Raw genomic sequence first — 22539 nt, 5'->3', positions numbered from 1 at the left:
AACGTGATAATGACCAGATAATCTGTTTTAGTGGTGTTGGTTGAGGGATAAATATTGGCCAGGATACTGGGGAGAACTCCCCTGCTCTTCTTCGAAATAGTGCCCACGGGATCTTTTACATCCACCTGAGAGGGCAGAGGGTGGTTTAGCGTCTCATCCGAAAGCTGGCACCTCTGACAGTGCAGCACTCCCTCAGTATTGCACTGGGAGTATCAGCCTCGAGTATGTGCTCGATTATCTGGAGTGGAACTGCAGACAGGAAATTACAATTATAGCCGACATTGGCACAGTCTGACCTGTGAATGTTTCCAATCTCACAATAGGCACTTTTTGAAAAAAGAGCTTGGGTTTGAGTTTCCTTTCAGATGAAAAAGATATATCTGGTCAGCGGTGAGGCTGCATGGAGTGGTGTTGGTATGGTGCAGGAGGTGACATGTCTGTGCTCCTCTGCTACTCTTTGTTTAGGCTGCATTAATGTGCCTTGCGTAGAGGCTTTCTACTTCTGTTATGCTAAAGGGGTTCGTATGAATACTTTGTTGGCTATTTTTATTTTAAAAGGTTACGTAGCGAACAAAACATGGGTTCATTTTCTAATATCACACGATGGAATTTCTAGATTTAAGAAAGAGATAAAATAGGTTGGAATGTGGGAATTGCTAGACGAGAAAAGACCAAGGTCCATCTAGTTCACCTTCTACCATCCTGGTAGTCGCATGATAAAACGATAATGGAGTTGTTGACTAATCACAGCAATCAATCTCTATCAATGAGTCTACAACAGACCCAGACATGAGGCGAGGAAAACCCCAGTGATGGAGAGCTTTGGGAACCATAGGTCTAAAGTCACCTGTTCCTTCCAAGCATGTTACACTTACCACAGGTCATGTCTGAAATTACTCATGTGCTGTATCTCAAAAATGTTATTTTCCGAAAGTAAAGTTCATCTGGCCAGTCCCAAAGTTTAGAAATACAATATGCTGTTTTAGCTCTCATACCCCTCGGCCACTTCTTCTGCTAAACATTTAATTCCCTTTTAAAATGTGCCCACACTATCCAACCCCCACCACAACCCTAGCAGGTTCCTCATATATTCAGTGCCTCCTGTGCAGGTCAAGCTAAATTGTCTTCATCTGCCTTCTGAGCTTAAGCCTGGATCACTTGCCGTAGAGCTTGTCCAATATTATTAGAGTTTTACTTAGCTTACAATCCTTGAAATCTTGAACAGCTCTGTAAGTTCTCTTGCACTGTGAAGAGTGCACCTCACTCAATGTCCCACACCATGTTGAAAAGCTTGGGGCCTTGGGGGCCACAAAAGATATAAAAGAAAATTGGCCTCTTTACTGTTTTTTCTCTCAAACGCTTCAAACCCTTTACTGACCTGATGCCCGTGGCTTTAAAAATTGGTGTCGCAAGTGGACTAGGTGGTGTCTCACGGTCAAAAAAAAAGCTGTGGCCTAGGTAACAAGAGTTGACCTATATCACTTAACCACATTGAAATAATTATCTCAAAATAAAATCTCTGACCAGCACAAGACAAAAACCAACATTCCGTGCAGCATCTTCCCACCCCGGTTGTGGTCTAGTTTCTAATGAACACACTTCAGAATTAAGTTCAAGGATTTGTAAATTGATGGGTTCAGCAATGCTGAACCTGGTACAATACGTGTTAAATCACATTTAGTCCAAAACATCTAAAAACATTACTTAGCTTCACATCAATAATATGAAACCATGACTGTTCCCTCCAACAGAACAATGCATAATAAACAATTCTCTTACCACTTCCTCTTTCAACACTCCCGTCACATAAACAGGGGCTCCAGGCTGTCTTTCATTCTGTAATCAAACCCAGTCCCATGCTAATCAAATGCAGATGGTGTGCTGCAAAGCACCCACATTGGGCCCCATTCAATTTGCCAGGCCTCGCGCTGAACAATTCCCAGTCAGGAAATGCTTTAATACAGGATAAAGCATTTCATATGGATGAAAAAGTACCTTCTGGTGATCGCATGTTCCAAATAATTAAACAAACATGCCACAGTTGAAATACATTTCAGCCTCTTCAGTCCCTCGACACGCACGGTCGCCAAACTGATCCTATCTACATGTAGGAGCAAGAATGGCCACTACCAGAAGAAGAACAACTTGCATTTATATAGCACCTTTCACAACCTCAGGCCGTCCCAAAGCCAATGAAGTACTTTTTGAAGTGTAGTCACTGTTGTAATGTAGGAAGCGCGGCAGCCAATTTGTGCACAGCAAGGTCCCACAAACAGCAATGGGATAATGACCAGATAATCTGTTTTTAGTGATGTTGGTTGAGGGATCAATATTGGCCAGGACCCGGGGGACAACTCCCCAGCTCGTCTTCAAAATAGTGGCCATGGGATCTTTCACGTTCCCCCAGAGAGGGCAGACGGGGCCTCGGTTTAACGTCTCAGCCGAAAGACGGCATCTCTGACAGTGCAGCACTCCCTCAGTACTGCACTGGAGTGTCAGGCAACATAATGTCCATCTGGTGTTGTGCTGTCTAGAAATATTGCCTGTTTGACAGATAATTATGTGGCAACTGGATAAAGTGTCTCCTTCTCTTTACCTGTATCTAGATTCAGCTTAAAAAGACAACAGGGAGGAGCTTTTCAAAATTGCAGTCTTCTTTCATTTTCAAAAAGCACAAGAGATGTAAAATGTGAGAATAATTAGACAGTGGTTTCCGAAAACAGATCAATTTACTAAGAAAGTTCTGGATGGTAAAGTGATTTCTTTCTGTGGGGTAACTACTTCTTGCAGTCAGCAGCCACACTGGCAACCAGAACCAGTAGAAAAATGTGAATGCAGCAAAGTTGCTGATCCTGCAGAAATGGATTCTCTTTAATATTCCTGCAAAGTTTGGCCAATGTTAGGCTGTGAACAATGAAAGAGAGATGAAAAAAAAAGATTTACAGTTCAATCAGCTGGTCGCTGACCCTGTCTCGAACTGTGGGCTGGGGTCATTTGAATAGTCGGGGTCAGCACCTGATCTACAGAGGCAGCATTATCCCAGCGGGAGCTTGCTGCGCGCAAACTGGTTGTGATATTTGCCCACCTTACAACAGTGACGACACTTCAAAAGCACTTCATTGGCTGTAAAGCACTTTGGGACAGCCTGAGGTGGTGAAAGGTGCTATATAAATGCAAGTTCCTTCTTTCTGTTGAGCAACTCTATTGCAATGGCTTCCCTTATTGGTTATAAATTAAGCGTGCAAAGTGAGGTAGTAGCATTCTGTTCATAGTAATTCCAGCACACACGCTGGCATCAGGTAAGGCCCACTTGTTTGTAAATTGATGAATGTGTTTGGTTGGAGCTTTTCTATTTAAGTCAATGGATGGGAAACTCGGGAGAGGTGTATAATGGGCAGCCCATCAGATATCGCCCGTTTCACACTGTCGGCAAAAGTTAAAATGACCCCCAGTATTTCCGTTGTAACGCCTCGGCCTTGAACCGTTCTTAGGTTATTGTTAAATGCTAGAATAATTTGATCCAGCTGTTGTATGTGGTTTTTCTGCATTATGGTGAGTTTTACCGGGAGCCCCATATTTGCAGAGGGCCCCCTGGTTTGGTGGGGGTGAGGGGGGCATGGTGGAGCCTATATTTAGCTGGGCCACTGGGCATCGGCCCACACAGGCCCATGGGTTGAACCCGCCCCTGGTTCTTATATCAGAGAGAAGATGTAACTGCAACTTGTATAATGATACTGTTATTTTCCAAAGCAACAGCTGGTTGAGAGCTGTGCTGGATCTCTTTGCTGGCGTTAGACTTCCGACTTCTACATCACACACGCACGCTTGTGATGTCCCATGAGATGTGGTGGAGAGACTACGCACACTGCACACAGCGGGGGCTTTAACGTAACCAGGAATGGTGTTCCCACAATTCGCACATGAATATTCTCCTCCGTTTGGAAGGTCTGATTTCACTTGCTGTGCATGATATGTTTCTCCTCACCCAGTTTTCTCCCCCTTGTTCCCTGAAGGCATTGACTTGTGCTGGGGTATGGCAGCGCTGTGACTGCCAAGACTTTGGTGCATTGCCACCCATGCTGGCATTATTCAGGTGCAAGTCCAGACAGCAAGGGGAACAACAACTTGCATTTATATAGCACCTTTAACATTGTAAAACGTCCCAAGGCACTTCATGGGAGTGATTATCAAACGAAATTTGACACCAAGCCACATAAGATGATATTAGGACAATTGACCAAAAGCTTGATCAAAGATGTAGGTTTTAAAAAGCATCTTAAAAGGAGGTGAGATGTGAGGGGAGGTTTAGGGAGGGAATTCCAGAGCTTGGTGCCTAGGTAGCTGAAGGCACGGCCCCCAGTGGTGGAGAGATGAAAATCAGGGATGCGCAAAGGGCCAAAATTGGAGGAGCACACCACTGTGGGGTGGGGGGGGAGGGGGTTGTAGGGCTGGGGGAGGTCACAGAGATAGGGAGGGGGCAAGGTCATGGAGGGATTTGAACACAAGGATGAGAATTTTAAAATCGAGACGTTGCCGGACGAGGGCCAATGTAGGTCAGCGGGCACAGAGGGTGATGAGCGAAAAGGACTTGGTGCGAGTTAGGATACGGGCAGCTGAGCTTCGGGCCGAAGGGGCCAATGCAGCCGCAATGCGTGCCCAAAGCAGGAGGCCAGACCAAAATTTTTATGTCCCTAAATCGGAAATTCGACTGGCACTGTATGCAGCAGAATTTCTCCTTCATTTCCCATTCATACCAGCCAGTATCCAGAATCCAGGCGGTTTTCTCCCCCTTGTTCCCTGAAAGCATTGACTTGTGCTGGGGTATGGCAGCGCTGTGCCAGCCATGACTTTGGTGCATTGCCCATGTTGTTCTTGACCAGATTAACCAGATCAAACTAATGACAAGACCTTTGTACCCCCCTCACCAATGATGTCCAGGGGCCCCCAGACTTCACAGCACCCTTTGCAGATTTTGGAAGGCAGTCACACAGTGAATGAGTTCCTGATGATCCAGATATACAAAAAAAAGGAGACAGGAACTATTCCGAAGGAAAATGTAAAACCCAGAGGATTTGAAACCGAACCCAAGAAGTTACCACCTACTGGTCCCGTTATTGGTCCCAACTCATCCATTGTCAAACCTACTCGAAGATATCTGCAAAAGGTCAAGGACTTGTACTTGTAGATAGTTATTACGGTTTATTCTGTTTATCACTGCGTTATACAGCACAGTTGCTGAATTTCTTTAGTTAATGTTTTTTTTAAACCTGCTAACCAGGCTCATTCTTGAGATGGTTGTTGTCACCTCGAAGTTCTCTGGGAGGATGGGGAAGTGTTACATAATGTACTTGTATATTGTTAATGGAATACTAGAGGACTCTAGGGTCTCCAAATGTTACATTCCCCTCCAGAGTCTGAAATAAAAGTAGCCATCACACTACCACACCAGCTTGAATGTTTATTCGGACATAACAGTGTGAACTGGGATGGGGGAGAAGAGTGCCTGTGTGAATGGAAGGAGTGAGAACAACTGCAAAGAATATTTTAAGAGAGAAGTTATTTACAAGTAGGAAATTTGAGCAAAATTTAAAAGGACTGTGTCTACGGTACAAGTATGCTGCCATAATTGGGATGCCCACCTGAGATGGCAGACCGGGCCTCGGTTTAACATCTCATCCAAAAGACAGATAGCAATTGATGAAATGCTCCTGTTCAGTGCTATGCAACCAGAACAGTTAACGGACACATTTTACTTATTAAATTAATTACTTACTGGCAATCTGTAAACGTTGGCCTGTAATAAAATGGCGGCATCTTCGACTCATATTTTGCTTTGGCTGAATTGTTCCCATTAGAGGCCATAAACTACGAGAGAAAACAGAGCAGACTTGTGAATCAATTGATGATTTTCATTCAGTATATATGGGTTCTGAAGATGGCATGAATTATTGATTTCCCACTATTGCCCCGCACCATAATCAACTTTCTTAGTCGAGAAAGCTGCGGAGTAGACTCATCTTCCTCTTGCTGCACAGTGCTCTTCGAATAGGTCAGTGGGAGATACACGTTAGTTAATGGTTGCCAACTCTGGTTGGACGTATTCCTGGAGGTGTCATCACACGTCAGGCTCTCTTTACAGGATGTCACACCCAGAGGAGCACATATGACCAACCCAGGGGAGCACGTATGACCAACCCAGGGGAGCACGTATGACCAACCCAGGGGAGCACGTATGACCAACCCAGGGGAGCACGTATGACCAACCCAGGGGAGCACGTATGACCAACCCAGGGGAGCACCTATGACCAACCCAGGGCCCAAATCCATATCTTAAATCCTTCTTCTTTGATACCTCCTAATAACCTGAGATCTTCGATCAACGTTAATGCCTCACTTCCCATTTACTTCCGCTTTTTGCGTGTTTCACACAAGCTTGAGTGTCAGAAAACACCGCTGATTTATTCCTAAAACTGTAGTTCCATCACCGTACTGGGCGTAGTGTTTAAAGAATGGATTGACGGACGCTGCTATTGTTACATGGGATGGATGTGGATCAGGTGAAATTGATTTGTGTCATTAGCACGGAACGCTTAAAATTAATTTTAGCTCTTTTATCGTCTTTTGTGGGGTTTTTGTTACGCTCCAATATCCCGAAACTTGATACATCGATGTTTGTTTCAAGCGATAAGAATCAATTGCATTAAAAAAAAGAGAAATCAAGGGGTTTAATTTCTGCAGGGATTCTCTGACCCGTTGGACTTTGGGGAGCAATTTTAACCTAACCCACCCATCGGGAAACTGACGGCATCAGGAGCAACACTGATTTTACACCCTGCCCGATTTTAAACTCCAGTGAAGTCAAGATTGGGCGGGTATAAAACTAGTGTTCTACCCGATCCTGTGGGTCTCCCGTCCGGCGAGTTAGGTTAAAATGACCTCCTTGGAGCAGGACGAACTGTCCTGAACCAGTAATTTCCCCACCCGCTGAATTCCCAATCTCAGTCAGACAGTATTTCCACTCAAATAAGACCTACCTTAACTTCCTCGTCCTCCCAGGCATCTAACCGAACGGATTTCACTTTGCTAACTTGAGGGATATTTCGATGAATTCCTGAACAATTTAAACAGATAAAAACTCCAAGAGTGTAAGACGCCCAGTCGGGATCTGCAAAAATAACAGAGAACAAAGTTCTCATTATGCTAGGGCTAATTTATCAATGGGAGCCATGATGCATTATTATGCTTTTTCATTTCTTTCAATCAATATTCTCTCCTTTCCTGAAGGCACTGGGAAACAGGCACCAGATCCTCAAGCAATAACTTTACTCAAGTTAGGAGCAGGAGTAGGTCATTCAGCCCCTCGAGCCTGTTCTGCCATTCAATTAGATCATGGCTGATCTGTATCTTAACTCCATTTACCTGTCTTGGTTCCATAACCCTTAATACCCTTGTCTAACAAAAATCTAGCAGTCTCAGTTTTGAAATTGCCAATTGACCTCCAGCCTCATCAGCTTTTTGGTGGAGAGAGTTCCAGATTTCCACTACCCTTTGTGTGAAGATGCCATTCATGTGCGAGCCTGGTTAATTGATTGTTGGCAGGCTATGCCAGCATGGTGGCACTACAGCTACCCTTGATCCTATGCTCGCCCAATGTGTCCACACACACCTATCTACCTATCCTTACACAAGGGCGTGGATGCCGGTGGTAGGATTCCTATCACGGCCTCACTGAGATCAGCTAACTGAGTGTCAGCTTGGCTCAGTGGGTAGCACTCTCGCCTCACCAGTTCGTGACCTCCACCAGTGACCTGGGCACGAAGTATGGGCTGGTACTCCAGTGCAGTACTGAGGGAGTGCTGCATTGTTGTGGGTGCCATTTCCTCCTCAGTTCAGGGGCTTGATTGTCTTTTGTCCCACCACCAAGTAGAGATTAGACAGCTCAGCACAGACCAGAAATTGAACCTGCAGAACAAGGATTCTCCACTTCAAACACTGGTATTTCCTCTGAGCAGATGCCAATTGGCCTGATGTATATCCCCTTTATTTTAGGTTTTTATTTCCAATGTCTAATATTTGTAGGTTTTCCTTGTCGGCTATTTAGTGCAGAGGAAAACCACAGGGGACATAGAATTTACAGCACAGAAACAGGCCATTTGGCCCAACAGGTCCATGCCAGTGTTCACGCTCCACACGAGCCTCCTCCCACCCCTCTCCATCTAACCTATCAGCATATCCTTCTATTCCTTTCTCTCGTGTTTATCTAGCTTCTCCTTAAATGCATCTATGCTAGTCGCCTCAACTACTCCTTGTGGTAGCGAGTTCCACATTCTCACCACTCTTTGGGTAAAGAAGTTACTCCTGAATTCCCTATTGGATTTATTGGTGACTATCTTATATTTATTGCCTCTAGTTTTGGTCTCAACCCACAAGTGGAAACATTTTGTCTACATCTACCTTATCAAACCCCTTCAGAACTTTATAGACCTCCATTAGGTCACCCCTCAGTCTTTTCTTTTCTAGTGAAAAGAGCACCAGCCTGTTCAGCCTTTTTTGTTAAGAGTATCCTCTCAGTTTATCCATTGAAGGATTAAGGAGCTTAAGCATAAATGTTCTTCACACCCCCAACCCCATTCCCTTGTTCAGAACTTAGGAACAGCTCATCCAGAAATGTCGAGTGGTATCGTAAATCCTACTATATCTGAGATTACTGCCGAACAGTCTCTCCGGAACGCTGCTATCGGTGTGCATGTGTGCCGTACACAGGAATCTTTCGGTTCAGATTCTAGTTTGTGCCTGTAAAAGGTGTCAAATCACTACACCAAAAGCTGAGAATTTATCTGATGATTCACATGTGCTCACATAGCAAATTCTGTGTTGCACACAAAAAAAAAGTCATTCTTCTGCATTGATCTGTTGTATTAGTTTATACATCAATGGAAATCTAACATTTTTTCCCTTGTTACTTGAGCCTGTTTATTTTAAGCACACAAGCGAGTACATGAGCTTAGAAAAATGCCACTGAAACCAACCAATTTTTTCATCCAACAGCCTATGTACAACCTGCACGGTCATTGATGGCCCAATTTCTTTCCAAACCTTCCAGAGGACAGTCGATAATTACGAATAAAACTCAAGAAAAAGCTCCAATTCTTCTGAGACCCTCAAAAAGCAATTGAGTGAAATCTCCAAGGGGCGTAAATTTCCTTAGGACTTCTCCCATTCTGCCATCGTAACTACGGCAGAGATTCATTGTCAAGGCTCATGCTTGGATAGTGATCATTTGGGTGAGGTATTGGAAGAGGGCCAAGGTGTGTGTGTGGAGCTGTACCTCAACAGGGAGTCAATGCCTTAAGCCGAGGAGAAAATTGATCATTGGGGGTGAGGGAGAGCAAGACAGACAAGGATTGAAGCTATTCAAGAGTTCCAGTCAGTAAACAAGCACACAGTCAGTCAGCAGTCCGACCTGTACAAATTCCCAAGACATGCAAGTATAAATATCACATTCTTCTGCAGACCTAATTCACCCCTTAGCTTTTCCTGTCCAACATGAACATGTCATTCTGAAGAGATCCTTACTGCTGGCTGTTAATAGCCTTTTTCCCAGCTACCGATTCTTACCAGTTCTGTGCTATTATTTCAGTGCCTATAATACAGCTCTCTGCTTCTAAAATATTGATCAGCTGCCCAGTGAATAATTTTAGTCACAGTCCCAAGATGTTTCTCCAGTGTAATTTACACTCCCGGCATGCTACCACTCATCTCACTCTAATTCAGCGTTTGGAATTGAGTTCCAAGTCAGTAATTTAATAATAATCATTGGTATGATAAATTCTGGGGTGCGTGAATAATTTGGTATGATAAATTCTGGGGTGCGTGAATAATTTGTATAATATATTCTGGGGTGCGTGAATAATTTGGTATGATAAATTCTGGAGTGCGAGAATAATTTGTATAATATATTCCGGGGTGCGTGAATAATTTGCATAATATATTCCGGGGTGCGTGAATAATTTGCATAATATATTCTGGGGTGCGTGAATAATTTGGTATAATAAATTAGATAGATTAATACATTGTTTAATAAATTATGGGATAGATTATAATCTGCATAATAAATTATGGGATTAATAATTTGTATAATAAATTATGGGGTACGTTAATAAATTATGGGATAGATTTTCCTGTTGTTGTGCAGGGATGTAACTGATCACCTGGGGGCAGCACAGAGAGGAGAATTGGGTGGGCTCCATTCTGGGTGTGCGATCTCTACCACTCGATTTCCCTCTGTATGCTGCATCCAAGCCACCATTTGCACCAAGCACAGTAATGGGATTGATGGGTTTTGTTATTTTGCTCTGGATGACTTGTATGTAACATTGAACTTAATAGAAATTGAAAAAAAAACCTGCAAATGTTGGATATCTGGTATAAAAACAGAAATGTTGCAAATACACTGTTCTGAAGATTATTTATGTTGACCCACACACTCAACTCTAACTTTGTCTGAGCAAAGTGCTTACCTCATTCTTTTTTTAAAAAAAACATTCATGGAAAATTAAAATGTAAAATAGATTCATAATGCTAAGCCTTAATAACCAGGAAGAATCTGTTCACAGTGTGACAGGTTAGTTATCCCTTTAGGGAAGGAAACCTGCCGTCCTTACCCTGTCTGGCCTATACGTGATTCCAGTCCCACGCCAATGTGGTTGACTCTTAACTGCCCTCTGAAGTGGCCTAGCGAGCCAGTCAGTTGTATCAAACCGCTCGAAAGAAGGCGGCCCATCACCACCTTCTCAGGGCTACGAGGGATGGGCAATAAATGCCGGCCTTGCCCACGATGCCCACATCCCGAGAATGAGTTTTTAAAAGAAATCACAACGACAAGAACCTCATGGGATGAAAATCTCCTTTATCCGCTGACTGGTAGGATCCTAGGGGAGATCAGTTAGGCCAGTCTCAAGCCTCTTCATTGTAGCTGCCAACAGGCACGTAGCTCAAGGCAGCCCATAATTTGTGGCTGAATTGGTAGTCTCACTTAGAGGCCAGAACACAAAGGATGACTAATGTGAGTAGTGGATAATGTTCATATTAGTGCAGCACGTGGCAGTTTTCATTGGACGAGTTCATTAAATTTAAAATAAAAAGCCTTGAAATGACAAAAGTGGGAAACACTTAATTGAAATTCCCCTCTCTGCTATTTCAGCAGAGGCATTAACCAGTTTAAAATAAATGGGTTAACATCTCCATTAAAACAGCAGAGAGAAATTTCTGGTGAATGCGTTAAGCATTTGTACACTAGAGTCCCGTGGCTTAGTATCAAGGCCGTCAAAGGCAACAAACGGCAGCAATCAAGTAGTTAAACGTTGTGGATTCCAGCGTAGTACAGTCCCATTGTTTAATCTCATCATATAACCTGCATGTAATTTGGATAAAATTAGAGAGACCCTTTGTTGTTGACTGCCGTTCCGAATGAAAATCCATTACCTTCTTTGTAAATTTCTTGTTTTAAAAATCAATTGAATGATGCCACATCTAGAAAAGTACAGTGCAGCTCTGAATTGATATTACTGTACATCCGCCTGAAAGATGCAATGAGATCATAACCTGCCGTCCTTACCCGGTCCGGCCTACATGTGACTCCAGTTCCACACCAACGTAGTTGACTCTTAACTGCCCTCTGAAGTGGCCTGGCAAGTCACTCAGTTGTATCAAACTGCTACAGAGAATGCGGCCACCACTACCTTCTCAGGGCAACTAGACTGTTATGAATTACCGAGTCACAAAATAGATGAACTGAATAACTCATCCAGTTATAACTCCATTAATACTACGTCCAAAACATTTGAGATTGCACCACAATCTCCAACAAGGGTTTAACACGGTGCCAATGGATGGACACTGATGAATTTTCTATTTTGACCATTTGTTGATCACGTTTATGGTGTCAGCCGGGGCTCAGTGGGTCGCACTCTCGCCTCAGAGTCAGAAGGTCGTGGGTTCAAGTCCCACTCCAGAGACTTGAGCATAAAATCTAGGCGGACACTCCAGTGCAGTACTGAGGGAGTTCTGCACTGTCAGAGGTGCCACCTTTCGATGAGAGGTTAAAACCGAGGCCCCGTCTGCCCTCTCAGGTGGACGTAAAAGATCCCATGGTGCTATTTCGAAGAAAAGCAGGGGAGTTCTCCCCGGTGTCCTGGCCAATATTTATCCCTCAACCAATGCAATTAAAAACAGATTATCTGGTCATTATCACGCTGTTGTTTGTGGGACCTTGCTGTGCGCAAATTGGCTGCCACGTTTCCTACATTACACAACAGTGGCTACACTTCAAAAGTACTTCATTGGCTGTAAAGCGCTTTGGGACCATCCTGCTGCATAAATGCAAGTTCTTTCTTTCTTCTTTCACTTAATTAAGGGAGAAGAAAAAGAGAGAATAATTAGAGCCAGAGAAACAATGGATAAATAACACACAAAACACAGGAAGAAACCATGGGTGAGAAACACAAAGCAACACTCAACAGGAGCCTAGACTTGGGCAAGAAAGGCAACATTAAGTAAACATAATTAAAAATATATTATAAGCTGAGATTTCAGAAAGTCCTATATACAGACGTGGTCAATTTGATGAGTAGAACCAGATATTAGTTTCAAAATGTTTTTGTTTTTCTGATTCTAAAATTACCAAAAAACAAAAATCAAAGAGGTCAGTATCCATCCTTTGTATAATTTATTAAATGACTGCATGTTTTAAGTCCAGGTTTGACAGGGACTCAATTAGATTGAGTCCCTTAACATTGACATAATTTTTATGGACAAATTAAATTGCACTTAACACTGCGACACAATGGATTGAAAGGATTTACTTTAATAAGACAATATACTCAAGGGAAATGATGAGCCTCGTTAATGCACAGCCCTTTTAAACCAATGGGTTTTTGAGGGGCTGCCAAACATTTGTGGTGCGTAGCATTATATTTTCTACTGGAGGAAGCAGACAGATGGCGACATGTATATTGCAAAGTAACAAGCGTGTATCAGAAGCACCGTGTAAGACATGGGTCTAATGGAGAGCTCGCAAAATTATTTGTGCTACGGTTGATTAATCCAGTCTTAAAGAGTTGCGAGTCAGATCTTAAGAGCAGGCCAGAGGCATGAACGTTCTTGACCCAGGAAAGCTGCACCAGAAAAAGAAGTTAGTTTTTTTTTCATTCCCGGGATGTGGGCATTGCTGGCAAGGCTGGCATTTATTGCCCATCCCTAGTTGCCCTGAGGTAGTGGTGGTGGTGATGGGCCACCTTCTTAAACCACTGCAGTCCGTGTGGTGAAGGGCTTGTTCTTTATTGTAGCGGTTTGACACAACTGAGTAGTTTGCTAGGCCGAGGGCAGTTAAGAGTCAACCATGTTGTCGTAGGTCAGGAGTCACGTTTAGGCCAGACCAGGTAAGGACGGCAGTGAACCAGTTGGATTTTTACAACAATCTGACAGCTTCATGTCACTTTTACTTCTTTTAATTTAACAGATTTTTTTTAAAAAATGGACTGAATTAAAATTCTCCATTTTAATTCAGTGCCATGGTGGGATTTGAACTCACATTCTCTGGATCATTAGTCCAGTAACATAAACACTACACCACCGTACTCCATAATAAAATAAAATCTCTGGTTTTTAAGATTCTTTCGATGTTTCAAGTGGGGCTACACAGAATGGGGAACCCACAGTGACCCAGATTGTGTCATTTTAAGGTTTTTCCGCAAATTTTAGAGTTTGATTATTTTTGGGCTCCCGATTTACCAAACTGGGGTCAAAAATAGCATTGGCCTCTCTGCACATGGGCACTGTATGACAAGACAGTAAAGGTCAAACTGCACACGCGAGAGACAAAATAGCCCACTGAATACATTTCCATTTTCATTGTATCAGCACCTCTGGCGGGCAGCCGCTGGCACCTCTGGCGGGCAGCCTCTGGCACCTCTGGCGGGCAGCCGCAACATGAGAGTTGAGCACAACCAGCAGATTTCATTATTCAAAAGTCTAGTGAAGGCATCCAGTTTCTGGAAAAAGAGTCAGAAGTACCTAGCGATCCAAATGGGGATGATTAAAAAGAAAGAAAGACTTGCATTTATATTGTGTCTCCCATGACCTCAGGACATCCCAAAGTGCTTTACAACCAATAAAGAACTTTTTTTTTTTGGACGTGTCACCACTGTTGCAATACAGGAAATGCGGCAGCTAATTTGCACACAGCAACCTCCCACAAACGGCAATGCGATAATGACCAGATTATCTGTTTCAATGATGGTTGAGGGATAAAGGCGCATCAAGGTAGATAAATCTCCGGGACCTGATGAAATATATCCCAGGACGTTATGGGAGGTTAGGGAGGAAATTGCGGGTCCCCTAGCAGAGATATTTGAATCATCGACAGCTACAGCTGAGGTGCCTGAAGATTGGAGGGTAGCAAATGTTGTGCCTTTGTTTAAGAAGGGCGGCAGGGAAAAGCCTGGGAACTACAGACTGGTGAGCCTGACATCTGTAGCGGGTAAGTTGTTAGAGGGTATTCTGAGAGACAGGATCTACAGGCATTTGGAGAGGCAGGGACTGATTAGGAACAGTCAGCATGGTTTTGTGAGAGGAAAATCATGTCTCACGAATTAGATTGAGTTTTTTGAAGGGGTAACCAAGAAGATAGATGAGGGCTGTGCAGTAGACGTGGTCTACATGGACTTTAGCAAAGCCTTTGACAAGGTACCGCATGGTAGGTTGTTACATAAGGTTAAATCTCACGGGATCCAAGGTGAGGTAGCCAATTGGATACAAAATTGGATTGACGACAGAAGACAGAGGGTGGTTGTAGAGGGTTGTTTTTCAAACTGGAGGCCTGTGACCAGCGGTGTGCTTCAGGGATCGGTGCTGGGTCCGCTGTTATTTGTTATTTATATTAATGATTTGGATGAGAATTTAGGAGGCATAGTTAGTAAGTTTGCAGATGACACCAAGATTGGTGGCATTGTGGACAGTGAAGAAGGTTATCTAGGATTGCAACGGGATCTTGATAAATTGGGCCAGTGGGCCGATGAATGGCAGATGGAGTTTAATTTAGATAAATGTGAGGTGATGCATTTTGGTAGATCGAATCGGGCCAGGACCTACTCCGTTAATGGTAGGGCATTGGGGAGAGTTATAGAACAAAGAGATCTAGGAGTACAGGTTCATAGCTCCTTGAAAGTGGAGTCACAGGTGGATAGGGTGGTGAAGAAGGCATTCAGCATGCTTGGTTTCATTGGTCAGAACATTGAATACAGGAGTTGGGATGTCTTGTTGAAGTTGTACAAGACATTAGTAAGGCCACACTTGGAATACTGTGTACAGTTCTGGTCACCCTATTATAGAAAGGATATTATTAAACTAGAAAGAGTGCAGAAAAGATTTATTAGGATGCTACCGGGACTTGATGGTTTGACTTATAGGGAGAGGTTGGATAGACTGAGACTTTTTTCCCTGGAGAGTAGGAGGTTTAGGGGTGATCTTATAGAAGTCTATAAAATAATGAGGGGCATAGATAAGGTAGATAGTCAAAATCTTTTCCCAAAAGGTAGGGGAGTCTATAACGAGGGGGCATAGATTTAAGGTGAGAGGGGAGAGATACAAAAGGGTCCAGAGGGGCAATTTTTTCACTCAAAGGGTGGTGAGTATCTGGAACGAGCTGCCAGAGGCAGTAGTAGAGGTGGGTACAATTTTGTCTTTTAAAAAGCATTTGGACAGTTACATGGGTAAGATGGGTATAGAGGGATATGGGCCAAGTGCAGGCAATTGGGACTAGCTTAGTGTTATAAACTGGGCGACATGGACATGTTGGGCCGAAGGGCCTGTTTCCATGTTGTAAACTTCTATGATTCTATGATTCTATTCTAAATATTGGCCAGGACACCGGGGAGAGTTCCCCTGATCTTCTTCAAAATAGTGCCATAGGATCTTTTGCGTCCACCTGAGAGGGCAGACGGGGCTTCAGTTTTAATGTCTCATCCGAAAGATCGCAGCTCTGACAGTGCAGCACTCCCTCGGTATTGCACTAGAGTTAAGGCGGATCATGTCGATTTCATACAAATTACTTGAGTTTGACATGGAAACTGACTGACTAGCAGATTTGAAACTTCTAGATCTGATTCTAATTTGACTCGATCAATAGGTCCTTGTGAGGCGAATCAATCAATTTCACAGGCTTTAGATTTTGGGGGAAAAACATTGAGTAGATCAGTACAGTATGATTCAGTATTAGATGTTCTGTTTATATGCCTGTAATAAACTATTCACCTCCATTACTGGATTAAAATTGAATTCATTGCCAAGAAGCTGAACTCCAGATTCAAGCAGAGGTAGATTGGCCCAAAAATGTGAATAGAACCAAGCTTTAAATGAAAGCAGAGGTGATATGCCAACTGTTGATGGTTACACTATGTTATGACTGCAAAACTAGCCAAGGCATCCAGGGAATGTCTCTGAAGCGTAGCTGGTGAGGCAATCAGAAGGCAACAGAATCCCCAGCATTATCACGCTCTCCCGTAGACCATCGAGGGCTTGGAGATAGAAGGAATAGAAGGCAACAATGGGATATTAATGCATCCTGCATTACAAGTCCCTTTAGTACATTGAGCAGAGCTGCGAAACAGCAGCATGAAAGTATTCAGGGAGACAAGCCTTCAGGAACTATGGCACACCCAGTCCAGTTCCCTTATAAACAGCTGTTGATTCAGCATGGGACAAGTCATCCCTAGTACAGACCTACCAGATGTTGACAATGTCTATCAGTCTATTGTGCACAAAGCAAACTAACCTAAAACTTCCTTTGTGATAAGGGTGGAGGCCACTGTCACAATTCTGGGTTTACTCCGATATTTCTCTTGTCCTCAATTTGAAAGAGCTGCCGTAACCTCACTCTCTACAAACCGCACAGCGATGTTCCACGCTCAGGATCTGGTCTTGTAGCATTGCCCAGTGATTGAACACACTTCCTTGATAGTGTTGTTTAACTTGTGGGCGTGTCACAGGGGCTTCTTGTGATCTCCTGGACTTTGGAAAGCAATAGAATAAAAGCTGAGGTTTAAGCTATAAACTATGGAACAGGCTTAGTGAAAGTAACTGATAAGCTGTAATAATGGACAATACAGCCCATTACACTCATGTATAGAACTTTATTGGCAACTCCTTGATAAAAAAAACAGCAAACTACACAACACTTTGCTAATTTGCTCGGTAACACTAGACCTGGATCAAAGTTGAGTTTCTCTTCGAGTGGAACACTACTTATGCCTGTGCACAACAGGCATCTGGCGTTGCTAGGCAATGCGTAATATATTTAAATATTTAAGTGGCCACAGCAGTCAGTGAAACCAATGCAGGGATACTTGATCAACAGTTCCACAGCACTACATTTATCAGAGGCGTGTTTTCATTCTGGGCGGTTGTCTGGCCCTTTAAACTGCTGCAGCTGTCCAAATCTTGTAGTTTCAGCTATTTCACCTCCCCTCCCCCCCCCCCCCCCCACTACCAATTACAAACTCCCAATCGGAGGCTGGAATACCACCGGGAGCTCATGTAAAAAAATATTTAAATAACGTTAACCCCGGAAAATTCGTGGGAGTCAGTCAAGCGTTAATCCCATTCCGTCACACTCCCGACAGTGACTGTGCTGGAGAGGAAAATCTGGCCTTTGGTTCTAGTGGATTCAGTCCAATCTACTCCATCCCATCCCATCCAATCCAATCTACTCCATCCCATCCAAGTGAGCTTCAAAATAATGTTTTTTTTATGTCTGAGTGAGAGAGAAAAATAAAGCAATTTATTTTCAGTATTTTCTCAATCCATCAAGAAATTACAGTGTTGTCACCGAGTCAATACACTTTAGTGTTGTACAAGATGATTCTTGTGTGGTACTCTTAATTCATCATCTCAAATGCTTCTATCACCACCACCTGCAGTGACAGACCTGTAATCACCAGACTGTCTACGAGTATCTCTTTCTCTCTCAAATAAAAATGAAAAATACTACAGATGCTGGAAATCCGAAATAAAAACAGAAAATGCTGGAAACACTCAGCAGGTCAGGCAGCATCTGTGGAGAGAGAAAGAGAGTTAACGTTTCAGGTCGGTGACCTTTATCTCAGCCTATCAACCTGAAACGTTAACTCTCTTTCTCTCTCCACAGATGCTGCCTGACCTGCTGAGTGTTTCCAGCATTTTCTGTTTTTATTTCTCTCACTCCTTCCCTCTCCCCATTTCTGTGTCTCACTCTTCCTGTGTGTATGTCCCTCTGTCTGTTCCTCTATGTCTCTCAGTGGGTATCCATTTTATCCCCCACATAATTTGTAAACTACATCTTAGAATCATAGAAATGATACAGGATAGATGGAGGCCATTCGGCCCATTGCGTCCATGCCAGCTCTTTGAAAGAGCTATCCAATTAGCCCCATAGCCCTGAAAACTTTTCCCCTTCAAGTATCTGGAGGGCCTTTTGACACACAAGATCGAAACTTGCTTTTGGTGTTACTCATTTCTATATATTTACCATGTACAAAAGATTCTCGAGTAATAAATTAAAAGTCGTGTGATGCATGCACTTCCTGGAACACACTTTTTGCAATGCACTTTCAATACCCTTTCTGTTACTCTTAATCATAACCTAATAGATTATAATCAGCCCAAATTGATTCTAACCTGAGTTAACCTATCCTATCGTACCTAAGTAGGTCACTCTTTCCACGTAACTAAGGCTCCCAGCCCCGACCCCCACTTTCTTAAGAGCAGCACCAGATCACAGAAAAGTAAAGATAACATAAATTAAAAGAATCAAACAGCTCCAAGCTATGGTGTAAATGAAGGACAGTTTAAATATCCATTCTTACACTTCAGATCATTTATACTGTTCACCTCTTGCACTTGGCTTACTTACAGATGTAAAACAATCTTAAAATGCTGTGTTTTTCCGTTCCCTCTCGAAAGAACACATTGATTCCACAATATGTTCAACTTCTTAAATTGACCTGTCAGATAGAGCCCTGGTTCTCATCTACAACTTGATTTCTAAGTAAACCCACCGTTAGTTTCAAGAATGCAGAGCAGTTACACCTCCTTGCCTTAAAAAGGGACACACAGCTACATTCTATTTTACATGGTATAATGTTCTGTCCTTATAAAACAGCACTTCACGTTGAGTATTGCCACAAGACAGTCCCTGGTATCTATATAATATATTGAAAGCCTTACATAAAGCTCACACCTCTTAAGAATTACATAGAATTTACAGCACAGCAACAGGTCATTCAGGCCCAACTGGTCTATTCCAGTGTTTATACTCCACACGAGCCTCCTTCCACTCTACTTCATCTCACCTTATTAGCATATCCTTCTATTCCTTTCTCCTACATGTGTTTATCTAGCTTCTCCTTAAATGCAGCTACGTATTCACCTCAACCACTCCCTGTGGTAGCGAGTTCCACTTTCTAACCTCCTCTCTGGGTAAAGAGGTTTCTCCTGAATTCCTTATTGGATTTATTAATAACTATCTTATATTTCTGACCCCCAGTTCTGGACTTCCCCACAAGTGGAAACATCTTCTCTACGTCTACTCTATCAAACCCCTTCATAGTTTTGAAGACCTCTCACACCTCAACTTCTCTTTTCTAGAGAAAAGAGCCCCAGCCTGTTCAATACTTCCTGATGGTTATAACCTCTCCGTTCTGGCATTAGTCTTGTAAATTTTTTTTACACCTTCTCCAGTGCCTCTATATCCTATTTGTGATGCGGAGACCAGAACTTTGCACAGTATTCGAAGTGTGGTCTAACACTTGCGTCCATTCCCATCATGCTATTTGTCGCACTGTCACGCTTAAACCTGTCTATTTATTATACTTACCTCGGAGTCCTAACCCAGCTCCATCTGTAGGCCAGGTGGTGCTGTTCTCCACAGCGCTATCTGCCGGAGGGAGACCTGTAAAAATCAAAATCGAAAGCCCAATGCCCCCCTCCAGTTGCCGGTCCCTGATCCTTCCCATTGCCCCTCTCTCCTCTCCACTCCACCCCGTTCCCAAGGCGGCTTTTCCCCACTCCATGTTGCTGCCTGTCACCAATCTCACTCCCCTGCCCACGTCTTTCCCTCTTACCGTTGCCAGCACCAGCACCACCCCCCCCCCCCCACAACCTGAGAAAAATCCTACGGCCACATCCCTGGTCATGACACGGAAATGACCTTACTATAAGCGACTAAAAGCAGTTAAACCATAAATGTGACTGTAGGGGTGTTGTGGTAAGTCAGATGATACTATCTATGTATCCCTATGTACAGTGTATCAAATGAGCTAATATTTGTAATACACTTAAAAAAAAAAGCATTAAAAAAGGAAGAAATCCAGACATTTCCTGCTGGTTTTGGAGAAATTTCCCTGGTAACACAGTGTAGCTTCTGTAAGAGCAATTAGCCTCTAACTGACCTTAGCATGTGTCCCGGCAACAATTAGACACTGTGGCCTTAAAGGGACACACCGTCACACACCATTCCAAACTTAGCAGCAGAATAATACACCGTGTATTAAGTGGTATAATGCTCTGGTCATGGAATGATGCATCCTCTAACTTACCATGCGAAATGGCACTGGCGATATGCTGGTACACACAAACTATGGAATCTTGTGCAATGCAGAAGAGCTATAACCCCACTGAATTCAAAGCTTCTCTGGGGGCACTAACAGAAAGGAGTTTGTTCTTGCTTCCCATTTCATCTTTGTTTTCATTTCAGTAGAATGAGTTGATATTCCCAGATACGGGAAAAATAGAAAAAAAAATTCTTGCTTAATGTATCAGCTCCCTTCATGGCAGAACATTTATTTGAGCGTATCCAGGAATTCAGTACACTCACAGGGGCTGAAATGCCGCTGATTACTCATCACTAGTCATTCCATTTTCATTTATTTTCTTCAACGTTAAGAGTCATCAATTCTGTAGCCAGCATGCAAGAAACTCGAGAGAGTGGATTCAGTCAAATAGTAATTTGTTGGACTCACATTAAAAGAAAAAGACTGGCATTTCTGAAGCGTCTTTCATGATTTCAGGACGTCCCAAAGTGCTTTACAGCCAATGAAGTACTTTGGAAGTGTAGTCACTGCTGTAATCTCAAACGCGGCAGCCAATTTGCGCACAGCAAGATCCCACAAACAGCAATGTGATAATGACCAGGTAATCTGTTTTAGTGGTTGAGGGATAAATATTGGCCAGGACACCGGGGAGAACTCCCCTGCTCTTCTTCGAAATAGTGCCGTGGGATCTTTTACGTTCACCTGACGGGGCAGACGTTTAATATCTCATCTGAAAGACGGCACCTCCGACACTGCAGCGCTCCCTCAGTACTGCACTGCGAGCGCCAGCTTAGATTTTGGGCTCAAGTCTCTGGAGATGGGGCATGGACCCGCATCCTTCTGACTCAGAGGCGAGAGTTCTACCCTGAGCCAAGGCTGATACTAGTAAGAGATAGCAGTAAATATTGACCAAGAGTCCAGCGTCAATCTATACAACAGATTCTAACCGAAGTATTATAGCGAACTCTAGCATCTATGGAATACTTCTCTTCAGCATATATCAACACTTTAACAAACTGCAAAAAATCCACAAGGGGGCACATGTGCAACCATTTCTATCCTGGTATTCGCTCAAGAGCTCTGCAATCTAACCACATTATCTGAACTTTAAGAGAATACATTTTACGCTTGCCCTTTTAATCAAGAAGCCTGGTTTGAAGTGGCGGAAGTGGAAATTTCAAGTGAACTTTAAAGTGATAATTAAAAGAAAGAGTCAGAATTAGATGAGGAAAATTCTGAAAGTCTTTGGAGGGCCTCATCCTAACATTTATCCCTCACCCAATGCCTAAGACAGATTATCCAGTCAATTATTTAATTGCTGTTTGTGGGAGCTTGCTGTTTGCAAAATATCTAAATATTTGTTTGTATGCTCACTATATTAAAACTGATGTTTAAACAAATAGCATGGCAGCCCTTAAAAAGTGCCCACACTTCACAGCTTAACCATACAGCCAAATCCCACACACCCTTCTTACATATTCTAGCCATGTCAAGATATTGCAGGTCCTTGAATTCGATCAGTGTTCTGGTAGGAATTACCCACTTCCTGTTAAATATTTTTGCTGCAGCCTTGCTACGTGAACATTGTAGTTTCTATAAATGAGGAAGCCCCCTTATAGGGCTACAAAGGGATTTGCTTATCTCGCAGTTTCCAGTTCAAACAGAGACGACCTACACACTAAACGTTAAATGTCTTTTTTTTTTAAATGCTGACAGACCCATTGTGTATTTCCAGCCTTAACATGTCTTTTTTTTCTCCTTTTTGTCTCTACAGTTTGCTACTATAAACACTCTTCAGAAATGACTCAAAGTCTGCAAAGTGGTCAGATTTGCAGATGATACCAAACTAGACGGGCGGCGGAATCGAAGGAGGCAGTTCAGAAATTCCATAGGACTGGGGCAAGATACGTCATTG

General features: G+C 43.1%; 1 protein-coding gene across 1 annotated transcript in view; it reads right to left on the bottom strand.

Annotated features, from left to right (window-relative positions):
• The window catches only part of LOC137340739 (arf-GAP with dual PH domain-containing protein 1-like), a 106265-nt gene that overhangs the window by 64466 nt on the left and 19260 nt on the right, over window positions 1-22539 (bottom strand). Inside the window, exons 2-3 of the mRNA XM_068003471.1 lie at window positions 7035-7165; window positions 5774-5865 (exon numbers count right to left, since the gene is read on the bottom strand). Of these exons, the coding sequence (XP_067859572.1) occupies window positions 5774-5865; window positions 7035-7165 (223 nt within the window). The remainder of the gene's footprint in view (window positions 1-5773; window positions 5866-7034; window positions 7166-22539) is intronic.

Source organism: Heptranchias perlo, chromosome 22 (genome assembly GCF_035084215.1).
Source record: "Heptranchias perlo isolate sHepPer1 chromosome 22, sHepPer1.hap1, whole genome shotgun sequence".
Classification (NCBI taxonomy): domain Eukaryota; kingdom Metazoa; phylum Chordata; class Chondrichthyes; order Hexanchiformes; family Hexanchidae; genus Heptranchias; species Heptranchias perlo.
This window is presented reverse-complemented; position numbering and strand designations above follow the sequence as displayed.